Source organism: Tyto alba, unplaced genomic scaffold (assembly GCF_018691265.1).
Source record: "Tyto alba isolate M040663 unplaced genomic scaffold, T.alba_DEE_v4.0 Super-Scaffold_22, whole genome shotgun sequence".
Taxonomy (NCBI): Eukaryota; Metazoa; Chordata; class Aves; order Strigiformes; family Tytonidae; genus Tyto; species Tyto alba.
Genome location: NW_024881296.1, coordinates 40,557,221 through 40,579,945, shown reverse-complemented (window position 1 = coordinate 40,579,945; position 22,725 = coordinate 40,557,221). Strand labels below are relative to the sequence as shown.

At 45.0% G+C, this 22,725-nt stretch overlaps 2 protein-coding genes across 3 annotated transcripts; one reads left to right on the top strand and one right to left on the bottom strand.

Moving 5' to 3' along the window:
- Nucleotides 1-1,128: 1,128 nt before the first annotated feature.
- Nucleotides 1,129-6,099, top strand: CCN6 (cellular communication network factor 6). The gene is made up of 5 exons (XM_042796150.1): nt 1,129-1,207; nt 1,943-2,182; nt 2,602-2,838; nt 5,227-5,420; nt 5,818-6,099. The coding sequence occupies exons 1-5, from the start codon at nt 1,129-1,131 to the stop codon at nt 6,097-6,099; spliced, it is 1,032 nt and encodes a 343-aa protein (XP_042652084.1).
- Nucleotides 6,100-6,717: 618 nt separating this feature from the next.
- On the bottom strand, nt 6,718-22,547 carry TUBE1 (tubulin epsilon 1). 2 transcript variants are annotated; one of them, XM_042795625.1, is made up of 12 exons: nt 22,455-22,547; nt 22,197-22,270; nt 20,830-20,882; nt 18,125-18,182; nt 17,408-17,523; nt 16,275-16,396; nt 14,748-14,935; nt 13,746-13,921; nt 11,769-11,909; nt 10,069-10,209; nt 8,997-9,171; nt 6,718-7,926 (listed from the first exon to the last, which is right to left on the bottom strand). In XM_042795625.1, the coding sequence occupies exons 1-12, from the start codon at nt 22,477-22,479 to the stop codon at nt 7,768-7,770; spliced, it is 1,428 nt and encodes a 475-aa protein (XP_042651559.1). In that variant the 5' UTR covers nt 22,480-22,547; the 3' UTR covers nt 6,718-7,767. The 2 variants fall into 2 exon arrangements, with proteins under 2 accessions (XP_042651559.1, XP_042651560.1); XM_042795626.1 differs by lacking the exons at nt 20,830-20,882; nt 22,197-22,270; nt 22,455-22,547 and having other exon boundaries at nt 18,108-18,182.
- Between the last annotated feature and the right edge of the window lie 178 nt (nt 22,548-22,725).

Genomic DNA, 22,725 nt, shown 5'->3' with positions numbered 1-22,725 from the left:
CTCGGCCAAATTCCTAATAATAATACTCTGCCTAAAAAGAAAAAAAGCAGCAAGAAAGCGTTTCCTAAAACAACCATGCAGTCTTGAGCACTGTTAAATGTTTAGGAACACCTGTGTGTCTTGTTTCCAGAACAAGCCTGTAACAAGCTTTACACTTCAATGCACACGTTCATCAAGTTAACATTATGTTTTATAGAACAGGCTTAGCTGCCTAGAAAAGTATACGTAATTTAGTTGTTTCGTTATTATTGCTGCATTTAGGTAAAAAGGATTAGAAGAAATCCTTTATCAGCAAACGATTAACAAAGTAACACATTTATGAAACTATCTTCTGCCTGCTGCAGGGAATACCGTGTGACATTGTTTCATATTCATTTATTAGATGAATTGCCTGTGTGAATTAGTACGTGTATTAAAAACCATTCAGCCGAAGGAGCTTGAAAGCCACTATTTTGGAGCTCCATTAGTAGCTGTGGATTAAGATATCGTAAATATAGTTGCAAATGTCCATGAAAAACGGAAATTAGTGGTAGAAAAAAGCCTTTTAAAAGGTCATTTTACTGCTGCATGCAATTAAGCCAGCCCGGTTACGCTGCGAGAGCTTTCGTGGGATGTGACGTCTGAAACACTGAGTTCTGCAGATACTTCCAGTCTGGAAGTTGAACTGAAAGGAGACCCAGCCGCCCCCGTGGCCAGCTCTCCGTTAGTGGGAGGTGGTTCCTGCAGCCTGGAGGGACGGAGAGGCACGGAGAGCGGGGCCTCCGCGTGCCCGCAAAAAAAGAGAGGGGGTTTGCTTTGGTTTTGGGGTTGTTTGGTTTTGTTTTTTTTTTTTTTTTTTTTTTTCCCTGCAAGCTGGAAGGGCTGCGTGCGGCCCCACGCCCCTCGGGGTCCGTGGTCGGTGACTGGGTCACGGCCCGCACTGCTGCTGAAATCAGCAGTGGGAACACATCTAGCGCGAAGGTCTAGACCGTCACGTTTCAGATGCAGCTCTTCAAAAAAGGCCGATGGAGTATCAGCGGACTCAAACAGATCCTTTCACACCGTGCTGTCTTAATCTTCCCCCCCTGAGCTCGTCAAGAATTATTTAGGACTTAATTTTCTTTTAAAAAACCCACAAAACAAACGTGAATGCTGAGACGGAATGTGGAAAACAGTAAATTCTGGCTAGATCTTGACTCCTTGCTGCTGATGAAAATATCTTTTAGAGGTAGGTCTTTGCCCTGTAAGCCCCGGATTCAACGAATGCTTAGCGTGCAAATAGATACTTTCTTAGAAAATGACCTATTGAACTCAGGGCAACTACTAGCCTCCCTTATTAGGATTCAATTTTTGCATCTAGCACAAGAGAGCTTGTAAACGCTGTAATGCTCCTTTCCAAACAGCTATTCAAATTTTGGAGTAAAAGCAACGCTCAAAAGGGGTTTACTATTGCAAAAGGTTCTTGCACACAGGTTGGCTATCAAACAGCGGGAGGAACCAAAAGTAAAGTAATTTGGTAAGAGATTTGTGGGAAGGAGTATTTAAAATAAAACCACTGTCTACTTTAAGACACTTCTCTTCCTGCTTTAGCCCTACCATAGGTTCTGTTCTATCGGAGGCAAAGGAAAGACCGATGAACTGCGTTTCACACAGGCAGTAGGCCAGTCTCACTGCTGCAACGACACCTCGGTGCACGGCAGTGGCTGATGAAACGGGTCCTCTGCCTCCTACCTAAACCCCCCAGCCTCTCACTTTCTGGATCCTGTGAGATGAGGAACGTTAAGTGTCTCCATGCGATTTCGGTTGTTTGGTTTTTTTTTTTTTTTTTTTTTTTTTTTTTCCGTCCCAGCTTCGTTTGCTGCTATACCCCAGCTATACCTAAGGCGTTCGGCTCTCAAAAAAAAAAAAAAAAAAAAAAAAAAATCCCACTGTGTGTAAGTTCTCCCACAGCCCGCCAGTGCAGCCTGGAGACAAGGCGAAGCCCGGCGGCGCAGGGAGGTTTGTCGCTGGCCGTGCCGGTGCCCGCCGGTGCCCGCCTGCAGCCCCGGGATAAGCCTGGTGCGGGACGGCTGCGGCTGCTGCCGGGTCTGTGCCAGGCAGGCGGGGCAGACCTGCGGCGCCGCCGACGTCTGTGACCCCCACAAAGGCCTCTACTGCGACTACTCCGCCGACCAGCCGAGGTACGAGGCGGGCGTGTGCGCATGTAAGTTGGTCTTTCACGTTCCCTCCTTGAAATGCCGGGAGGGTGGCACCGGGCGGGTGGATGGTTTGGGAGGAAAACCCCGCTTGCTGGGGCCGCGCGGGGGGGTGCGGGGCGAGTCAGCCTAACTTAGCCCTTTGCTCAGTCAGAGAACCTCAGAGTAGGGCTGGGACTGTCTTTAATCCTACCCGTGTATGCCTCAGCGAAACCAGTTCGTCGTACGCAAGCCTGCTATTTGCAGACATGCCGATGACTGTTTTAAAGTTAGCTTGCTGCAGTTATCCCTGGGCATAAATTAAAAAAGAAAAAAAAGTGCTTGGGCCGGGGAGAGCTTGGAGCTGCGGGTGCAGTGAAGGCTGCTGGCGTTTTAGCGGGACCCACCCGCTTCTCCGGCGTTAGTAACCGCTGTTTACCATTTGCAGATCTGGTAGCTGTAGGATGCGAGCTCAATGGAGTTTTTTATCTCAACGGGCAGAGCTTCCAGCCTAACCCGCTTTACAAGTGCCTGTGTGTCAGCGGGGCCATTGGCTGTACGCCTGTGTTCGCGCCGAGCTCAGCACCGAGCGCCGGGGCCGCGGGCGGGCAGAAGCCGGGACGATCCACCTGCGGCCCGGGACACCACAGGCGGCTTCAAGCGGCGAACTACAGCCTGACGTCAGGTGTGCCTGGCCGCTCCGGTACCCGCGTCCCCGGGCCAGCCTTGCCGGGCTGGGGGTCCCCGGCTCCCGCGGCCGGGCGGGCAGGGCGCTGCCGAGCTCTCCGCCCTCGCTCAAGGCCTTTGCCAGGGCTGCCCCACTGTTGCCCCCCCTCCCCTTCCCCTTAGGTCACAGACTCTCTTCTTTGAGCCTGATGAACACAAAAAGCAAAAAGCCTTCTGGCTTCCGTCTCTCCGGGGAATTGAGCCGAGCTAATTTTTCTGCAGAGGTTCGCTGCTCCCCTCGGATCGGGCTGGTTAGGGCTGGGGGTGGACGGCTGTTTGATGGCCTGGGAACACCCTCACTTTGTCCTGCCTCGTGGTGGTAGGGAGTCTTGGTTTGCACAGACATACATTAACGTATTGCAGGCCTCTTCTGCCAGTGGAAAGCATAAAATGACAAAAATTGCCTTAACGTCTTTCCTGAATTCACAAAGTTTCAGGTGGCTGCCGGGACAACGCTACCCCCAATTTATTCTCTGTTCAGCCTGGCCAAAAGCATACGTGTGCTGCTTGAGTGGGCTGATGCTCCATTCAAACTCATTCCTGCTCTGCTGCTCACTCTTTCTCACTTTAGGGAAGCACCAGGGCCAGGAGCTGCTGTCTTGGCCCGTCCCCGGCCGCAGCTGCCGGTGCTTGCGCCGTCTCCTTCCCTGCACGTGTGCAGGTTTCCGTGGGGAAACTCATCTTTGTTACAACTAATGTGGGTACCAGAGAGCTGAGCCATTTATCTGGTGGCAACTTGAATCGTGGGGAGATTGCAGGCTGGACCGTCATCGTGAATCAATAAAATAAAACTGAAGGGATCGCAAAGCAGAAAAAAAAATAAAAAAATTGGGAAACTTTCCTCGAGACTGCTGAGGGAACAGGAAGATCTGCAGATAAATAGACCCGCTTACAAAATCTGTTTGGACAACTTCTAACACATTAGCAGTGGTTATGCCAGTTAGCAACAATAAAAACGGTTCGCCTTTTCTTCAAAATTACGATACGATGCCTATGAGTAATATCAAAGCCTTTTTACAGAAATGCACTGAATGCTGCCCGTAGAAACACACTCAGTGAGGCGGCTGACTTGGCATCCGGACGGACTTCACTCCTAGAGAAAGTCGCCAGTCCGATGCAGCAGAAGCCGCAGCGGCCCCCCCCCCCCCCCCCCCTTGGGCCCCACGCGAGGCCGGGGGGGGACAGCGTGCACCCCCCTGCTCTGTGGGGCCAGAAGCTGAAGCGCCAGGGGCAGTGAATCGGTGAAGAATGCTCCGCTGGGCGGGCCCGGATCAAGAGCAGAAGGCAAACCCGAGCCGGGGCGCCCAGCGGGCCACGTCCCAGCCGCCCGGCCCCTGCGCCGGCGGGACGCCGCCGCCCTGCAGGCAACACAAACCCCTCTCCAGAAAAGCACCTTCATTTCCCTCCCCCCCCCCAAAAAAAAAAGAAGGGTTTTCTCCCCTCCCTCTCCCTGGGCAGCAGAAGCGTCGCGTCGGCTTGGGCAGGGGTCCCGTGAACGGCTCAGCGGGCCAGGGGCTGCTCTGAAGGGTCTGTTTTCCGTCAGAGCGGGTACCAAGTGCCGCTTCCCCGCTCTTGCTCGGCTTTCCGGCCCTCCTTGGCAATTTGAGTTGGCACATTGGGAAATGCAGGAATGCACCTCGGTCATGCTGCTGCAAACGTACCGAGTATGAACGGCCGTTCAGCTTCCCTCTGTCTCGTGCAGACCTGTGACAGTGCTTGCTGCCTTGACATCTTTAAGTTGCTGCCTCCTCTCCAGGCATCCCACTCTGCCCCTACTCTTACCCAAATGCACACATCCCATATAGTCAGGGTTTTGGGTTTTTTTTTGCAGTTTCACCATGAGCTTTCGCACTGCAATTTTCTTTTTTAAGGTGCGCTCCACCTAACCCAGCCCTAATCCTTCAGAAAACAGGCTTTTTGGCGATACCCAGGGGCGACTGGAGAGTTTTACTCCCCACCACAAAACCTAGAGCCTCCGCAGTCTCCACAAAGACACCGACGTTAACGCTTTCAGCCCCCCTTTTCAAGCGATGTTTGGTCTTAAATAATTTTCAGCGCCTCTTGCCTTCTGGACATCTCATAAAAATTCCACAAGTAACTCTCCCCACGTAGCATTTCCACTACATTAAGCGGAGGCTCACACAACACGCACAACCTCCTAGCCCTCGCTGGGATCCGAGCAGCCAGCGGCAGCTCAGCTGGCTTCTGTGTAACTTGGTTTGTGCCTCAGTTCCCAGATTTACCCACAAAAGCATCTTCACGACCAGAAGCCAAACGCTTCTCCTTTTACTTCCAGTTAAGCCGCCTGGGGCTGTTCAGCTGCACAAATAACGCGTTGCTGTCTTAGCTTCCAGAAGCTTACCGCTGGTTTTGAAGAAAAAGTGCCTGGTTCAGGCAACTCCCTGGACAGGCTGCTCCCGGACCTGCGGCATGGGCATGTCCAGCAGAGTGACCAACGACAACGGAAAATGTGAAATGAAGAAGGAAAAGAGACTGTGCTTCATCCAGCCTTGTCTGACCAACGTGCTGAAGACAGTAACGGTATTTCCTAATATTAAATGACTTGCTAATGGAAAATCGAAGTTTTGCAAGTAAGGGGAAAAGGGATGTATTAACAACTACGAGTATGAAATGACTTCTTCCTTTTTTTTAAGGCTTTTAAAAAACTTTTGTTTTCTACCTTCAGTCTTCAGGTTACAGTGGTAAACTACGGATGTGCAATTTCAAACAAAACAGTATGATGTCCTGAAGTTTAAGTGCTTCTAATGCTGTCCTAGCGCTCAGTCACTCAGAAAATATTTCCTATTTGTTGACTGATAATGAAAGACAGCTTTCAGAAAGAGTAATTCTCAAGACATTTCCATGTAAATGTTACAATTTTTTCTTACATGCTCTAACCTGTAAAAAAGTGAGGCTTTTCTTTGTTTTTATATTAAAGATCCCCAAAGGAAAAACATGTCAACCGACGTTCCAGCTTCCCACAGCGGAGAAACTCGTTTTTTCAGGATGCTCGACCACTCAAAGCTACAAGCTAACTTTCTGTGGGGCGTGCTTGGACAAGAGGTGCTGCGTACCTAACAAGTCCAAAATGATCACCGTCCAGTTTGAGTGCCCCAACGAAGGCTTCTTCAAGTGGAAGATGATGTGGATAACATCGTGTGTGTGTCAGAGGGTGTGCAGTGCTCCAGGAGATGTATTTTCTGAACTCAAAGTTGTGTGACGAGCAACCCCCCCCCCGACTGGAACATCCTGGGGGGTGCGACCGCACAGTCACACTCCTAGGCTAGCATAACCCCCTGCCGCCGCAAAGCGCGTCATAAGCTTTCAATAACACCTGGAAAATGCAAATAAGAGTGCATCTTTTTAAAGGTAGTTCTTTTTATACGTGGAAATACATTCTTGAGAAGGGTGTATATAACACTAGTATCGTCAAAACAGGAACTTCTGGTAATTAAAAAAAAAAAAAAGATACAGCAATATAGCTTCATAGTGCAGTGCAACAAGCTGTTGCCCACAAACAGATGTAAATTCACAGATGCTCTGACCTATTAGAAAAAAAACCCCAAAACCTTTTAACACTTCATCTATCATTCTTGATTCGCAAATTAAGATTTTCTACCATGTGTCTGCAATAGGAAAACACATCAATGCCGTTTCAAACGGAAGTCAATTTTAAGTTCAGATTGCTTTTTGCAGCAGATGATCTCTCTCTAGTGTCATGAATACAAACAATGCACAAGGAACAAATAAGTGGGCACCTGCAGATAACAGATGCAGTATTTCAAGGAAACGACTGTTTTTAGAATGCTTTCTTAAAAAAAAAAATGCTCTCAACAAATGTTATTGCAATGTTTTATTGACTACGCCAGGGCCTATGCACTGGAAAGTGTGCTTGCTTATGCGCCCATCCCAACTCCGCTAGAAGGATTTCAAGCTTTAAGCAATCATTGCATCGACCCATTCTGATTTGTAACAGTTCACTGGTCTTGCTGCTCGAAGACAGCCAAGGCTGGCAAGCAACTGGAAAGAGCTGTACATTCTAGTTTGTAAAAGGTCTTACTGTAATATAAAAAAATCTACTTGTTCTGGTAATTATAAATATTAAAACAGCTGTTTTACTTGCAGTCTTTTATTCATACAAACTCTGTTCTCCAAACAGTCATTATAAGTGCACGTTTCACTCAGAGGTATATTGTATTGTCTCATCATCAAGTGCAACTCGGCAGTCATGAACCATTAAAATATGTTAATTAACAATCCAGGTATAATACTTGAAACAATTTATTTTGTTGAGTTTTCCGATATTGACAATTTTCACATCAACTCTGAATGCTCCAGTACAGCTGAGTACAACACGGAAGCAAATATTAAAAGCCTGAACATAGCTTAGAGGACTCTGAAATGACTACTGCCCTGCAGAGTGCAAGCAACCAGTGTCCTTAGCGGCTCCCTTTCACCTCTGACAGGACTAGGTGGGCTTTTCTTGTCTTCATAGTCTTCATTTTGTTAAAAAACAAACCTAGCAACAGTGATCCTTCTTCGAAGCAAGGCCTGACTTTAGTTTACCATAAGCTGAAAGTCTGAGAAAAAAAAAAAAAACCTGCATTTTTGGCTGCTACTACACCTCTTCCTTCTCTTTACAGCACACAGGATGTCAATGCACAGTTAGGAAGACCGCTCTTACCGACACCTGCCAGAACTCGGGGTCTTTCAAATATTTCTCACAGGCTGGGCCTGTCACTTCATACGACACCTCTCAGAGCTGAGGAGGGCGCTGTCCCAGTCTCACTTTGGAATTACAATAGCTACACACGCTGCAATTCCTTCTGGGTAACTCAAGTCGTTGCAGGAAATGATTTTTTTTTTTTTTAAATCAGTTCTTCCTTCTTTAAATAGCTATCTTCAGTCTCGATGGATCTGTTCTAGGCCCACCTTTTGTGGCATCCAGTTCATTGTACTCTTCTATCAGGTCAGACAAAGATGATATGGCTTCAGAAAAACAGCTTTGCTCCATCCCCTCTATATGCAGATAATGGTGAAGGTGAGCCTAAGAGAATAAAAAAAAAACAAAACCAAATTCAGTTACTCTTTTTGCTGCTACCCAACTCCTTTGGCTCAGCACGTACCGTTTAGCCTGCACTGAAGAGGGGAGCACAAGCGCTGCAGAAAGTAGATGTAAAGACCTGTATCATTACATCCCTTGTTCACATACTTTGTAAATTTACCAACAATCCCTGATGGAATCACAGTTGATATTACTGATTTCTTACACACCCATCTTTTTATATTCTGTCTTCTTGGGTACACCTGACCAAACTGTGTATTCAGTGTACGTGGCAAGATTTTGGGAGCGGGGGGGGAGCAGGGGCCTGCACAGGTGGCTTTTGTGAGAACCTGCCCCCACGTCAGACGGAGCCAGGTCCAGCATGGACCTACCACTGGCCAAAGCTGAGCCCATCAGCAACGCTGGTAATGCCTCTCTGATAACACAGTTACAGAGGGGTGAAAAATGCTCTGCAACAGCTGTGAGAGGAGTCAGAAGAATGTGACAGAAACAGCCCTGCAGACACCAAGATCAGCAAAGAAGGAGCACAAGTGAAATTGAGCCTGGAAGAAGAATGTGGGGTGAAGGTGCTTTCAGTTTTGGTTTCATTTCTCATTCTCCTACTCTGTTATTAATCGGCAATAAATTAAATTAATATTCCCCAAGTCAAGCCAGTTTTGCCCATGGCAGTAACCGGTGAGTGATCTTCCTGTCCTTATCCTGACCCACGAGCTTTTCCTCGTACTTTCTCCCCGGGTCCTGCTGAGGAAGGGAAGTGAGAGAACAGCTTGGTGGGCATCTGTCGGCCAGCCAAGGTCAACCCACCACAAACTGGTAGGCAGATTTCTCAGATACTACCTCCCTGATGAAGAAAGGAAGTATATTGCCTGGTAGGTACAGATTAATAAGGTTAATTATGCTTTTTGAGCAGCAGCTGTTGGAATTATTCCTTGATAGGTCACAATTAAAAATCTTAAGCTGTTACTTTTAAGCAGTCCCTTTGTGATACTAACATTCGCTTCCCAGTAATGCAAGATGCTAATGATTAGAGGCTACGGATAATAAGATTGTACCTTCTTCCTATAGAGCTTCATAAATCTGTCTTTGAGTTCAATGAATGTTGGTTTTACACAGGTGTTGTTTGCTAAAGCCAGAAGGGAATGGGAATGGCCCACGGGAGGTACTGAACACAAACCAGTTTTCCAGCCCTCTTGATTCCAGGAGACAAAGTGCAGGGAGGGCTTCAACCTGGGATACAAAAATTTAGTTACTAAAGGAGTGTAAAGAACACAAAGCTTAAGTTTCCTTTGCTAACAAGCAGTCTGACACGGTTAACATTTAAGCTTTCAGAACTGCCAGTTATAACTATCATTTTGAATGTGACATTTTAGACTTCAGACTAAAACACCGTGTCTATTTTAAAATTTAAATTGCAGACAACAATTTTGTTTTGTTATTTAATTTTTGAAAAATAAAGTTACAAGCACCTATTTCTATAAAAGGGATTGCAAGCACTCAGATTTAGGAGAGGAGCAGATTAACACCATGTGGGAACAACCAGCCTACCTTTAGCTTAGAAATAAGTAAAATGCTTCAGATTCTAAGAAATTTTTCCCCGTGCACCCCTGTCTGCCTCAAACCTCCATTCTGTATGTGAAGCTTGACTACCTTTCCTGTTATAGCTATGTCGACTGAGAGTGTAAAAGGTAGAAATAGAGTGCTAATAATACAAAGTTGTCAAAATAAGGATGATTCCCTATCTACATGAAAGTAACCATGAAAGAGAAGGGCCTTCTGTTCAGTAAAAACAAACTTCTACTACAGAACCTATTCCTCCAACATCTTTTACTGGCAGGTGACCTCTGGAAGGTCAGGCTTGGCTTTCTTTTGTATTTTTGAGAATGAGAGGAGCAGCACAGGGACATCTGTCAGCTCCCTTTATTTGGAAATCCAAGAATGCTGTGACTTATTCTAACTTATTACGTCAATTAATTACATTTCCTTCCCTTCTGAAATTAAGAAAAATATTTCTGAATAAATTGATTTGGTCTTGAAAATCTTCAAATGAAAAGTTGAGAGTGCTCAGGACAACTGGTAACAGTTTCAATAACAGATTCCATGACTACTTTGAATAGTATTACGAACCTTTCAATATTTCTGCGAAGGTCTGAAACCTGCACATTTCCTCGAACAAGAAGTGCACAGGCAAGGTAGAGGCTACGCTTTGGGTCTGCTTGAATTAGTTGATGATCTCTACTAAAAGCATCTGAAAACATCTGATCCAACCTAAGTGAAAAGAAAACAGTTATCTACTCTTAGTAAGGCAAAAGTTCTTCAGGCTGACAGGCTTCAGGGTTTAAAAGTTCATAAAATTCTGCAGATAAAGTTACATTTAACCCGAGATCGTGAATTACAGGAAAAATATTCAAACCTTTATATGTACATATGTTGGCATTAGAAGATCTTAAAAACACACCAGATCTATTTTTTCCTCTCTGCATGTTACAAGGCCACGGTTGAGTCTGAAGTCCAAGAAGTAGACAGACTAAGAGACCTTTATTATGACAATTTCAGGTCAATGGTTACAAAGTATTAGAAATAAGTAAAAGGATTTAAATAGTTGAGGCTCTGGCTACATTCCCATTTGAGTGGACAATCTCACCACTTGTGAAGGATCTGACAAGGAATACCAAACTGCTGCTGACCCTTACAGAACTGATTATCTGCCTGTTACACTTCATTATTTAAAAGGATCAATGAATCACAGAACTTTATTAATTTTGATTAATGATATAGGAAAAGGCAGACTATACATATTTGCCTACTAATTCTAATTTTACCATGCATGACTGCTTTAAAAGATGACACTGCAGATCATCTTCTTTCTCTCGTCACCTCCTTAAGCAAACTCCAGTCTACTGTGGGATATCAAGGACAGTGTCTTGCGGAGGTTTCTGCAGACCCACACCATCTGAGCTATTCTTTCAATCTGTTCCAAACTCCCTGCATCTATCTTTTTTTTTTTTTTTTTTTTAAATCATCTCTGCCACAATCTGCCTATTAAAAAAAATAACTAAAGGGGACAAAAATATTACGATTCCCACCTCACTCTGAAACATGATTGACTGAGCATCTCTCCCCACAGTCCGTTAGTTTCTCTCCAGCACTGTATGGTCTCCTCAGGGCGTGGTCTCAAGGGATCCAACTGATTGTCACAACTTGCTGTCGCAGAAGAGGGGTGGTCCTGCCTTCTTCTCCACTTTGCATACTTCCATCACTTACCCTCTGCTGTCTCTACCACTACTTGGACCTTTTGCTGTATGAACTTAATTCGCTAAAACCAGTAAAATCTATTTTATCTTGTTATTTTTCTGCTATGTCTGTGGGATAAATAATCTCACAAAAATTGACAAGTGTCAATTTATGTCACAAGATGTTAAATAGGCTCACTGCATCTCCAGACTGAAGTGAGATACCATTACACCCCGAGGAGTCTATTTTAATACCTTGTTTGTCTTTATAGTATTTTGTGAGTCAAGTGCAAACTGTTACTCAAAAGGACTTGTGCTGTAGGTTCTCTCCAAGCAATGCATTTTTCCAACAGAAACATTTCCCAGCAGAGATAAGAAAAATACATTTCAAGTTTACTGGCTCAGTCATTACAGAGAAAAGGGACAAAGGATGTTCCTAAAATCAGCAGGACAAATTTGAAAACGTGGCAGACTTAAAACTTTTAGGACTTCTATCCTTAGTTTTGCTATAGAATGGAATTTTTAAAATGAAAACTATGGAAGAATCAGAAATTAAACTTTAAAAGTAAAGCTTCCATAATATTTTTTTCTTACCTTCTAGAAGGTACATTGACATCAGCCAATGTATACAGAGGAGTCAAGCTTGAAACCAAGTAATGGAGTCGAGGAAATGGAACCAAATTCATGCTGATTTCATTAAGATCCGTGTTAAGGGAACCTTCAAACCTAGCAGAACTAAAAAATTAACAAACTCTTATGAGACTGTGTTACAAACCAGGTAAATTACTTTTATAACGTAAACATTCATTAAAATCTGTTTTTCAACTGTTTGGTACAATCAAACAGTTAAACAGCACAGCGTTCAAGAAACTGTTCACGTATAATTACTAAACTTTCACATTGGGCAGTAACAGTGCTGTATCTTATTTACTTACACTTCTCATTATAGAACAATCAATCATGAAGAATGACACCTTGTTCCCAACTGTAGTCCTTCGCACTGTTTTTCAGTACGTGGACAGAGCTGCTGAGCTCCACTTTTAATCTCTAGGCTTTAATAAAACATGCATGACAGCATTCCTGACAAGGTGTTTAAAAGAAAAGCAGGTCAATACTCCAGAAGTGTATTTCACCAGGAGTTTCTTGCAGCAACAGACAGTTGCAGGAACAACAATGATCTGATGGTATTCATAAAATAATACAACTGGCCTAGAAAGGCAAAACTCCCTGGGCTCCAGTAGCATTAACAGAAGACGGTACCTTCCTGCCTATAAACTTTGCCTTACTTCAGTTCTAAGACGATCGTGGCTAGAACACCGCCGCTACGGTCTCAAGACCTCCAAATGCTTTAACATTCAGTAAATAATTCTCAAAAAGAGGAGTCTCGTGTCAAAAACGGAAAACAATTCCTCTTTGAGTTGATGCAGGCCTGTGTATCTGCAGCACACACCACCCCCAGCACACACCACCCCCAGCACACACCACCCCCAGCACACACCACCCCCAGCACACACCACCCCCAGCACACACCACCCCCAGCACACACCACCCCCAGCACACACCACCCCCAGCACACACCACCCCCAGCACACACCACCCCCAGCACACACCACCCCCAGCACACACCACCCCCAGCACACACCACCCCCAGCACACACCACCCCCAGCACACACCACCCCCAGCACACACCACCCCCAGCACACACCACCCCCAGCACACACCACCCCCAGCACACACCACCCCCAGCACACACCACCCCCAGCACACACCACCCCCAGCACACACCACCCCCAGCACACACCACCCCCAGCACACACCACCCCCAGCACACACCACCCCCAGCACACACCACCCCCAGCACACACCACCCCCAGCACACACCACCCCCAGCACACACCACCCCCAGCACACACCACCCCCAGCACACACCACCCCCAGCACACACCACCCCCAGCACACACCACCCCCAGCACACACCACCCCCAGCACACACCACCCCCAGCACACACCACCCCCAGCACACACCACCCCCAGCACACACCACCCCCAGCACACACCACCCCCAGCACACACCACCCCCAGCACACACCACCCCCAGCACACACCACCCCCAGCACACACCACCCCCAGCACACACCACCCCCAGCACACACCACCCCCAGCACACACCACCCCCAGCACACACCACCCCCAGCACACACCACCCCCAGCACACACCACCCCCAGCACACACCACCCCCAGCACACACCACCCCCAGCACACACCACCCCCAGCACACACCACCCCCAGCACACACCACCCCCAGCACACACCACCCCCAGCACACACCACCCCCAGCACACACCACCCCCAGCACACACCACCCCCAGCACACACCACCCCCAGCACACACCACCCCCAGCACACACCACCCCCAGCACACACCACCCCCAGCACACACCACCCCCAGCACACACCACCCCCAGCACACACCACCCCCAGCACACACCACCCCCAGCACACACCACCTCCAGCACACACCACCTCCAGCCCTAGTGCTTTTACGGAGGAAAAAAACACGCAACTTTACCTTGTCAGGTTCAGCAGCAAGTTGGCTACGATATTATTCATCGCATCAAATGGCTTCTCTTGCCCAGCTTTCGCGCCGCCTGCGCTTGATGTTACCAAGCTGTTTTGCTTCACAGTCGACCCTAGCTTCCCAGAATTGATCATCTGATGAATTTTATTGACTATATCAAACAGAGACTTTGGGAGAGAAAAAAAAAAAAAAGCATACAATAAGTCTTTATCACAGAGCTCTCAAATTCAGTATCTCAATTTTTCATTTTATTTAAAGAAAAAGTTGACATGGTACTGCCAGTTCAAAGATAGTACCTTTTACATGTGCAAGTCCAACTTTTGACCACTTACAACTGACTGAAATGCTTCTAAAAGTCTGTTCTTACATGTCACAAACATGCACAGGGCTTGACTCAGAAGCTTGAATTTTATTCAACTATGCAAAACCCTCATCTCCTAAAATTAATCTTAAGTTTTCATAATTCCTGTGAAAGCAAAAAATATATTCTCTAATCGTAATCCACTTTCTCTTGCTTTTTTTATAAGCAAACAGCAAGAGAGTCAAAGTTAGAGTCAAATGAGTCTAGTGGTTCGGGTGGTCAGGTATGCCTATGGTGCCCACCCATATCACTAGTCAGTAAAGTCAAGTGTTGGAATTTGGAGTGGTTAGTCGTTCCCCTTGCAGGGCTTTACTGATACTACACACACATAGACTTATAAAGGAACACGAGACTCTCACAGCCTCAGTAAATAAAAGCTTTTCACGTTTACCTTGACATAGGCATGAAAAAGTGAACTCTAGACTACTCTGAAGCTGCAGAGCAACTTTTTAGTGATACCCATATAAATTTAAAAAGCCTGCAAGTGACTTGGGAGTTTAATTACTACTTTAAAAAATGAAACCATGCTTTTTAGGATTTGGTACTCCATTCAATACCCAGAAGGAAGAAACACCTCCTATATGCAGTCTACTAAAAAAAGAAGTTGACAGAAATAGAGTATTATTTCTTACTTCATTCTCTATTGGTAGCACACAATCTGCGTGTTCATTAAGCTCCTTCATAGCCAGAACACTGTTATATGGAGAGGTAATAACATCATCTTCACCAGAGGGATAAACTGAAGTAACAAATCTATACACTTCTGGGAATTCATCCTCAAGCAAATTTAGTACAAAAGTTCCAAGACCAGATCCTGTCCCTAATTATGAATGAAGACAGAATGTAATTATGAAGACAGAAGGAGAGAAGATAAAAGGTTCCCCCTGTTATCTTAAGCCTTAAGTCTCACATGTTGGAAACATACAACTATTCAATTACATATATATATATATACACATATATATATACATATATATATATATTAATGAATATTTTTTGTAGCACTTGGCTGACAGTGGAGGCTACTCAGATGTAAATTAAGGCTGGAAGGCTTTTCCCAGACAGGAAAATAATTAAGTGATAAAAGTATTTCCCACAGTATACAATCTCAAAAATTTCTGCAAAACAACTAGTCCCATTATGTAGCCAACATTCTTCTGACCTAGTATTTTTATTTTTTTAAAAATCTTTATTTTGGATTTTTACGTAAAATATTTGTTTAAAAACACTGAACTGACCCAAAGAATTATTTACTTTCCTTTTGGGGTTTCTTTGTAACGTTTTCTTATTCTCCAGTTAAAGTGGAACCACCCCTTTACCCCAGCACACATGCTCTTTTCCTCATTAGCACTAACCACGTAGCACTGAGTTCAAATCAGGGAACTGTGTTTTTTCTGTCCTGGACAGCAAACAACCTCAGCAGCAGATAATTTCATGTATGAACAAGACAGCAACCTTCTGCAATAACAGAAACAGTATCTGCAGGGTCTCTCAAGTTAAGCAAATGGCCACAAAAAAAGGCCCCTGACAAAACTCTTGCTTCATATTCAGAGCTATTTTCTGTGTCTTCTTCAACATCGTAACCAGTTTTAACACGTGCTCCCCCCATGTTTCTGGGGGAGGAAGGCAGAGCGGCAGTACAGCAATGACAAAATTGTCACTGCAAGGGATTCTTCCTTCTGATTTATTAACAAAGTAGCTAGACTGGATTCAAGAGAATCATGTGGAAAGAAAACAGAAAACCAAAGTTTTTCTAAAGTTAAGCAACATTAGAAGTCTCCTTCAAAGCCTTTTGGAAAACTCTTTCCCTGTGATTAAAAATGCCTTGATTACAACAATGATGTCAGTGTTCCGAGGCCACTGTCCCCTCTTCTCATCAGTAATATTTCAGTGTTTCCTTGTATTTAGTACCTGTCTTCATCTACCCACTGCCTTGTCTTTCAAATTTTAGCTGTATTTTTGTTCTGGGCAGCACTTCATTCATGATTAGGGCTCCTCAGTGCTCTGACAAAGATAATTACTGGTCCGCTTAGTTAACCATGTTGAATTTTTTATTCTGAATGATGTAGATTATTACACTGATCTTCTTTTCAAGATCCAGGTTTTTCTTTTTCATCTGTGGCTGGTGCCATCATACTAACCATCAAAAAATTACTTACCACCTCCCATAGAATGAATTATAAAAAAACACTGTAGACAGTCACAATGTTCCGCAGTTTTCCTCAGCTTTTCCACAATGTTTTCCCGATACTGATAGCCATATAGCTTATGACCTACAGCCCTGAGGATATAAAAAAAGTACTTAAAGAAATCTAACAATCTTTCAGCTTTTATTTTAACTCCTCCTATTTGACCTTTTAGAGTTCAGAGCCCAGAGCTGGATGTCACACCTGATTTGTGAGTCGCTAAGCTGTGACTACACCATGTGAATACGGGAGTCAGGATATGGTTTTAATTTTGAGGATGCAAGCAACACGAAGTTCACAGCTTTGAAGCGTGCACTATTATTTTGTACCCATAAGGAAATAAACTTCCACAGTGGATGATCAACTTGTCATTATGGAAAGAAAGTTGTACACTCCTCAGCAATAAGGATATCCCGATGTAATACAAGTACTGATTTTCTTTTGAGTACTATGTAAGTCTGCTGCTACCAGTAATAAAAAAAATCCCCAAACAGCTCATTTTCAATACACTTGCCTGAGAGATGATGAAGTTACAGGATGCTTTATTCCCTGTGTTGCACTCTCAGTACATTTGCTGATGATTTGCTTTCCAGTCTGTAGTGCACTGAGTATTATTAGACGCGAACTAACATCTTGGTGAAAATTTAGAATTCATTATGTTAATCAATCTTTTTCTGAATTTCTCTTTCTGGTAACGTATTTTATATGCACAAAGCCAGACTCTGTGATGCTTAGAAATCAGAAGTGAATTTACTTACATATCTAATTTCCACACTAGATAAACAGTCTCAAACTAGATTATGGCTTTGACTGAGCAATGGAAGCAGCTGAAGACCAAAGAAACAAAAATAAAAAGCATGTTCTTTTGAAAAAGCAAATCAAAAAAGAGGAAGAAAAAAAAATAGACAAAATGATGTGTCAGCAGAATTATCCTTCTGTAAAAGGCTTTTCAAAGCCCTCCTCCAGGCAACAGTGACTCCAAAGTTTACTGGTAAGATGCTACAGCTTCCCAGGTGCAGAACGAACTAGAAAGCTACAGTTATCATGTCCATTTTCAAATACCATTTAATTAGTTGCTAAGAAATGCTTTCTGAAGAGGTTCTCACCAGTTGTTTCCTGAACCAGAAACATCTGTGATAAGCTGCTTGCTATCAAACACATCCCTCAATGGTCCCTGAAGAATTTCATTTACAACACCCTCCTCCATGTCAATCAACAGTGCCTTTGAGAAAGGAAAGAATTAAAATTCAGTACGTAAGCAAACCACCCTTCAAAATAATCACACAAAGAAATATTAAATTATTTACAATAGAAAAGGTATGTTGTTTCTACTGTGCTCCAGAGAAACGTTTTTTTTGTTTGGTTGTTTTTTTTTTTTTTTAAGAACTGGGAGACCAAATAGATTCACCTTGGCTGATTTGCTAAAAGTTGCTCACTAGGACAACATTTCCGATAATGCAGTTTTGTTTAAAGTTTATACTTTGCCCCAACACTTAGAAATAAAGCAATTAAAGCATTTTTATGTTTCAAGTTTTCTTGCTTTTTAATCACTTAAACTGGTTCAGAGAAACCCGCTCCTCAGAAAATTCAGATAAAAACTCAGTTGGGAATATCTGCAATCATTTTATTAAATTTATAACCACTCAAAGAAGAAATGGCAGCAACCTGCATTACTCTACTGAACCATAAAAGTTACTGTTAGAAATTTTAGTATTCGAAGTAGTATTTAAAAACATATGCAGTTATAAGGACCTTATGAAAATTCCTATGCAGTTGAATGTAAATATGCAGTGTAAAAAGAATGACCTGATAGATTGCCTTACTCGTGCTTTTAAAGAGCAGATTCTTCCTTTGTAAATATCAGGACCATCACCACCACTTCTGAAAAAAAGAAAAAAAATCCAAGCTCGGAATCGCAACAGAAAACAAGGCAGTATGTATTAGAATAAAATTCCCTCCTTCTTAATCTTTCAGAGGACTCCTTAATCAGTTCAGTGGACTGTTACAGCGTAAACAAACAGAAACACACACTGCGGAGACAGAGCTCGCAGTTCCCTGAAGGCAATTACAGGACACGAGCAGGAGTACCCTAAGCAGTACTTAGGAAACTGAAAACATAAGCTTTGAAAGCTCTCTCAGCTCCAGCCTCTGCTCTGCGGTAATTCTACAAGCACTGCCCAAAGGGAGAAGGATTATCTTTTCTCCAGCCCGCGGCGGGTACCTCTGCAGCACACAAGGAACACAGCGCACCAAACAGCACCACCACTCTCTCCTTGGGGACAGTACCGCACCGCTCTGCCCTGCAAGGTGTGAGAGCTGTGTAACTGCACGAGCACAGCTCCCTGCTTGACAATTTGCCATTAAGATTTACCAGTTCAGAAATCACACTGGGCTGACATAACTTAATTTTACTTTTTTTTTTTTTTTTCCAGGGCTGGTTGTACTGGGCCAGCCTGGAGGACTACGCTTTGTGCACAGTTGCATTTTTTCCACAGTGAATGCTGGTGCTTCTGCACTCGAAGGATGAGATACTCTAGTCCTGCCAAACTATAGTCAATCCAGGGAAACAAGGCAAGGATACTAGAAGATGAATCTAGTTTTCCTCTCAGTTATTTACCTAATTTGGGGACTGGTCAAGCCTGAATTTAAAGTATCTAATACCTTTGTACATTCAACCGCAATATTCCAAAAATATCAGCTGAAATTTGCTACAGCATCATATGTTCTGACCATGCTCAATCCCATCAGGAGTGAGGGGAAGAGAGGGGCTGCACTGGACTCCTCAAGGATCTTCCACCCTCTCTCTCAAAGCTCTCCAGACACTTCTCATTAGCGGAGCAGCTCACAGCAGCCTCCAGTACTCCCGTGATTCCTCTGGCCTGCCTAACTTCCCTTCAGAGTCCACTGCAGCTCCAGTAAATCCAGCTAGAGAAATTCTGTTTCCCTTCAGGGACTAACTTAAAAAAACAAAACAAAACAAACAAAAAAAAAAAAAAACCACACAAAACAAAACACAAACCACCCCCAAAAAAACAGAAAACCAACACTTCTTTCTCTTATTACTGTGTTTGTGGTCTTTTGTTCCAGCCCATACTTTCAATCACTTTGATTCAATTCCTGGAATAAATCCCCATGTTCCCTAGAATCCCCTAGGCTGAAGACAAACATTTCTGCATATAAAACCATCCATATGCATAAGCACAAGCCCAATATTACACAGTTTAATCATCACCATAACAGAAAAAAAAGTCTGTCTGGTTCTGGCAGAGTGTTTGCTCATAGCCATTTCTGACAGGATAGCCCACCTGGATTAATTATTTTAAATGGTGGTACAGCATAGCCTAGAAGACTGAAGCTTGTCACTTTTGTGACAGAGTTTTATGCTTGCAATGACCTGGGAGGTGAACTAGTTCTTACTGGTAAAATTAAACCAGACCCCACAACAATAACAAAAGGCCAAAACTGCACAGCCTGAGCAACAGAATTTGGAACAACTCTCCCTAAGTAAATGATGGTTCAAGGCTACAGTCAGAAGTGGGAATTGTTTCAAACAGGAAAATGAACAGTTCCTGGAGAAGATGAGATTTGAATAACCATTCTTCTGTTTCACAGGTAGGGGAATCTTCCTTGCAACTCCTACAGTATTCAGTGAGATAAGTCCTTCCTCTTTACAGACAGAAAACAGATGTTTCTATTGCAGACAACCTGTCAATTATAAATCTGGTGTTTTCATCTAGCACACACAGAAACTTTGCTTTACAAACAAAATTTCTTGGTAAAAACAAAAAAATTCTAGGCAATGCCCACAGGAATGGCAACGATAAACTCCAATGCACTTGCACGTTCTTTCAAAGAGATAAAATTTGAGACAAACCAATTAGTATTTCAATGCCGTTTTAGTTAAAATTGCATGCTGTACTGCAGCCCGGCCATATGATGGAAGGAAACAGAGGCTGGACAAATGCTTTTTAATTAATTAAAATGCAATCGCAATATCCAAGCGCACAACTGTTTTATTCTTGTAAATTGCAAGCATTTTTGTAATTGGACAGATAATAGATGACTGAATGCTCTTATGGCATGAACTGGTTCACTTAAAAAGAATCATAGCCACCACTCCTTGCATAACAAACTAGTCAGAGAAAAGGGATCTAAAAAGTGACATGGCCTTTTATACTACCTTATATACAATTCCTCTTACAACTCTTCAAGAAATGCTGCTTAGTTTGTATTCAGAGGGCTTGCAGTCTGATCATGATTCACAAGGGCAAAAGCTGTCAGATCATGACTTTATTTTTGGTACAGAAGGAAAACAAAACTAAACCATTTCAACACTTTTAACTACTGAAGTATAGTTAAAATGGGAAGTTAAAGGTAGCGTTTTGAGAATATAAAAAAGCAAAATATTTTTCTAGCACAAACTAAATATGGCTTGAAACAAAGAAAACTGTAACTTAGGTTAAGAGAAGATACTAGACTTGTTGATCTACTGTGTTAAACTCATGAGCTGCTTGATAAGAAGACTTACCTTGTGTCTACGTTCCTAAAGAAACTGCTTAGTGCTTCATCATAAATTCCTTTCTAAAAGGAAACAACATGACATAAGATGATGTGCAACGTCAGAAATTCTCACTGCTTTTTCATAGAATAATTTAAGTTGGAGGGGACCTCTGAAGGCCACCCGTCAAACCTCTCCACTCAAAACAGAGTGAACATCTATGTTGAATCCAACTAGCTCTAGTCAGCACTAAAAAGAACATTTCATTAAAGCATCAGCTTGATACTAAAAACTGACAGGATGATGCAACTAGGGAATTAATTTTTCAACGCAAGATTGAACAACCATTTTTCCTTCATTTCTAAAGATTTAGGATTTTACTGAAGATCCCAGTTCAATCATTAAATTGAATAGCTGCTGTTTAGATGACTCAGTTCATCACTGATAAACTTGCAGTTAATCATGAGCTCCAGGCCCACGATACCAATGCCCATGAAGTTCTGTGGAAAGCACACTGCACTGTATCAAGGATTCCTCAACTTCCAGCTGAGAGGCGGCACCAGAATTGCTTACTCCACCAGAGATCTGGCAAGTTTAAGTACTTTTAACATTATTTGAGTGACCGTTTACCATACTCCTAAACACCTGATGAAGCGGAATTTGGAAGCCACTGTTCGCTACAACACTAAAACCAAGAGACTCCCCATATGTGTACGAACTTCATCCCTTGCCTTTTTACAGGTGCTTCAACAGAAGGCATCGAGGACTGCTCATCGCTACCTGGTAACATACGGTGCTTACCAGGAAACAGTATCTTTGCAGTCCCGGCAGGAAGAGCTCATTTTTGGTGAGGGTACTCAGCACAACCCTAGGCCCTCTTCACGCTATTTTGCTCAGCACAACTGCCCAGTAAGGCACGGGCACGGCCCACAAGACAAAGGCGGGCTTCGGCGGCCTGCTTCGCTGCACCGCTGCCCGTGGCAGAGAACCTGCACCCAACAACCCCCTCTTTTCCCCAGCCGCCTCCAGCCTGCCCGTAGGGACCCCCTGGGCTCTTCACGGCGGAAAGGCGAGAGAGAGAGCCCAAGCAGAGACGAGCTGTCGGGCGGCTGGGGACGGTTTTGCTGACACGAAGCCGCCCGAGCGCTTTGCGGGCGCAGCAAGAGACGCGGCCCGCGGAGCGCCCGGCCCGCCCAGGCCCGGCCCGCCCAGGCCCGGCCCGCCCAGGCCCGGCCCGCCCAGGCCCGGCCCGCCCAGGCCCGGCCCGCCCAGGCCCGGCCCGCCCAGGCCCGGCCCGCCCAGGCCCGGCCCGCCCAGGCCCGGCCCGCCCAGGCCCGGCCCGCCCAGGCCCGGCCCGCCCAGGCCCGGCCCGCCCAGGCCCGGCCCGCGGCCTTTACCTTGTTAACGGCGGCGTGCTCCCGCAGCGCCAGGTCCCAGAAGCGGCAGCCCACCTGGTTCCCGCACTGACCCACTGCAAAGGGGAAGAGACGCGGGTGAGGGAAGGGAAGGGAAAGGAAGGGAAGGGAAAGGAAGGGAAGGGAAAGGAAGGGAAGGGAAAGGAAGGGAAGGGAAAGGAAGGGAAAAGAAGGGAAGGGAAAGGAAGGGAAGGGCTCTGGGGGCCGCTACGACCACCCCCCCCCCCCCGCCCGCCTCACCCTGCACCACCACCGACTGGGTCATGGCGGGCCGGGCCGCCGCCGCCGCCGCCTCTTTCGAACGCGGCGCACGGAAGCCACGCCCCCTTAACGGCGGCGGGCGGGCTTTTCCAACGGCGCGGCCTCCTCCTCCCCCCCCCCCCCCCCCCCCCACTTCCTCCTGCAGTGGAACGTCCCATTCCTTGGTTTAGCCGCGGGCGGTCGCGAGTGGAACATTCCATTGGGGGGTGTGGGAGGGTGTGTGGGTGTGTGTGTGGGGGGGGGGGGGGAG

Coding starts and splice junctions, on each gene's coding strand:
- TUBE1 (XM_042795625.1), bottom strand. CDS start 22,479: ATGACCCAGTCGGTGGTGGTGCAGG. Junction 20,883..22,196: donor AGCACGCCGCCGTTAACAAG/GTAAAGGCCGCG, acceptor GTTTCCTTTTAG/AAAGGAATTTATGATGAAGC. Junction 18,183..20,829: donor TTTAGGAACGTAGACACAAG/GTAAGTCTTCTT, acceptor TCTTTTTTTCAG/AAGTGGTGGTGATGGTCCTG.
- CCN6 (XM_042796150.1), top strand. CDS start 1,129: ATGCTGAGACGGAATGTGGAAAACAGTAAATTCTGGCTAGATCTTGAC. Junction 2,183..2,601: donor CGAGGCGGGCGTGTGCGCAT/GTAAGTTGGTCT, acceptor TACCATTTGCAG/ATCTGGTAGCTGTAGGATGC. Junction 2,839..5,226: donor GAACTACAGCCTGACGTCAG/GTGTGCCTGGCC, acceptor TTGCTGTCTTAG/CTTCCAGAAGCTTACCGCTG.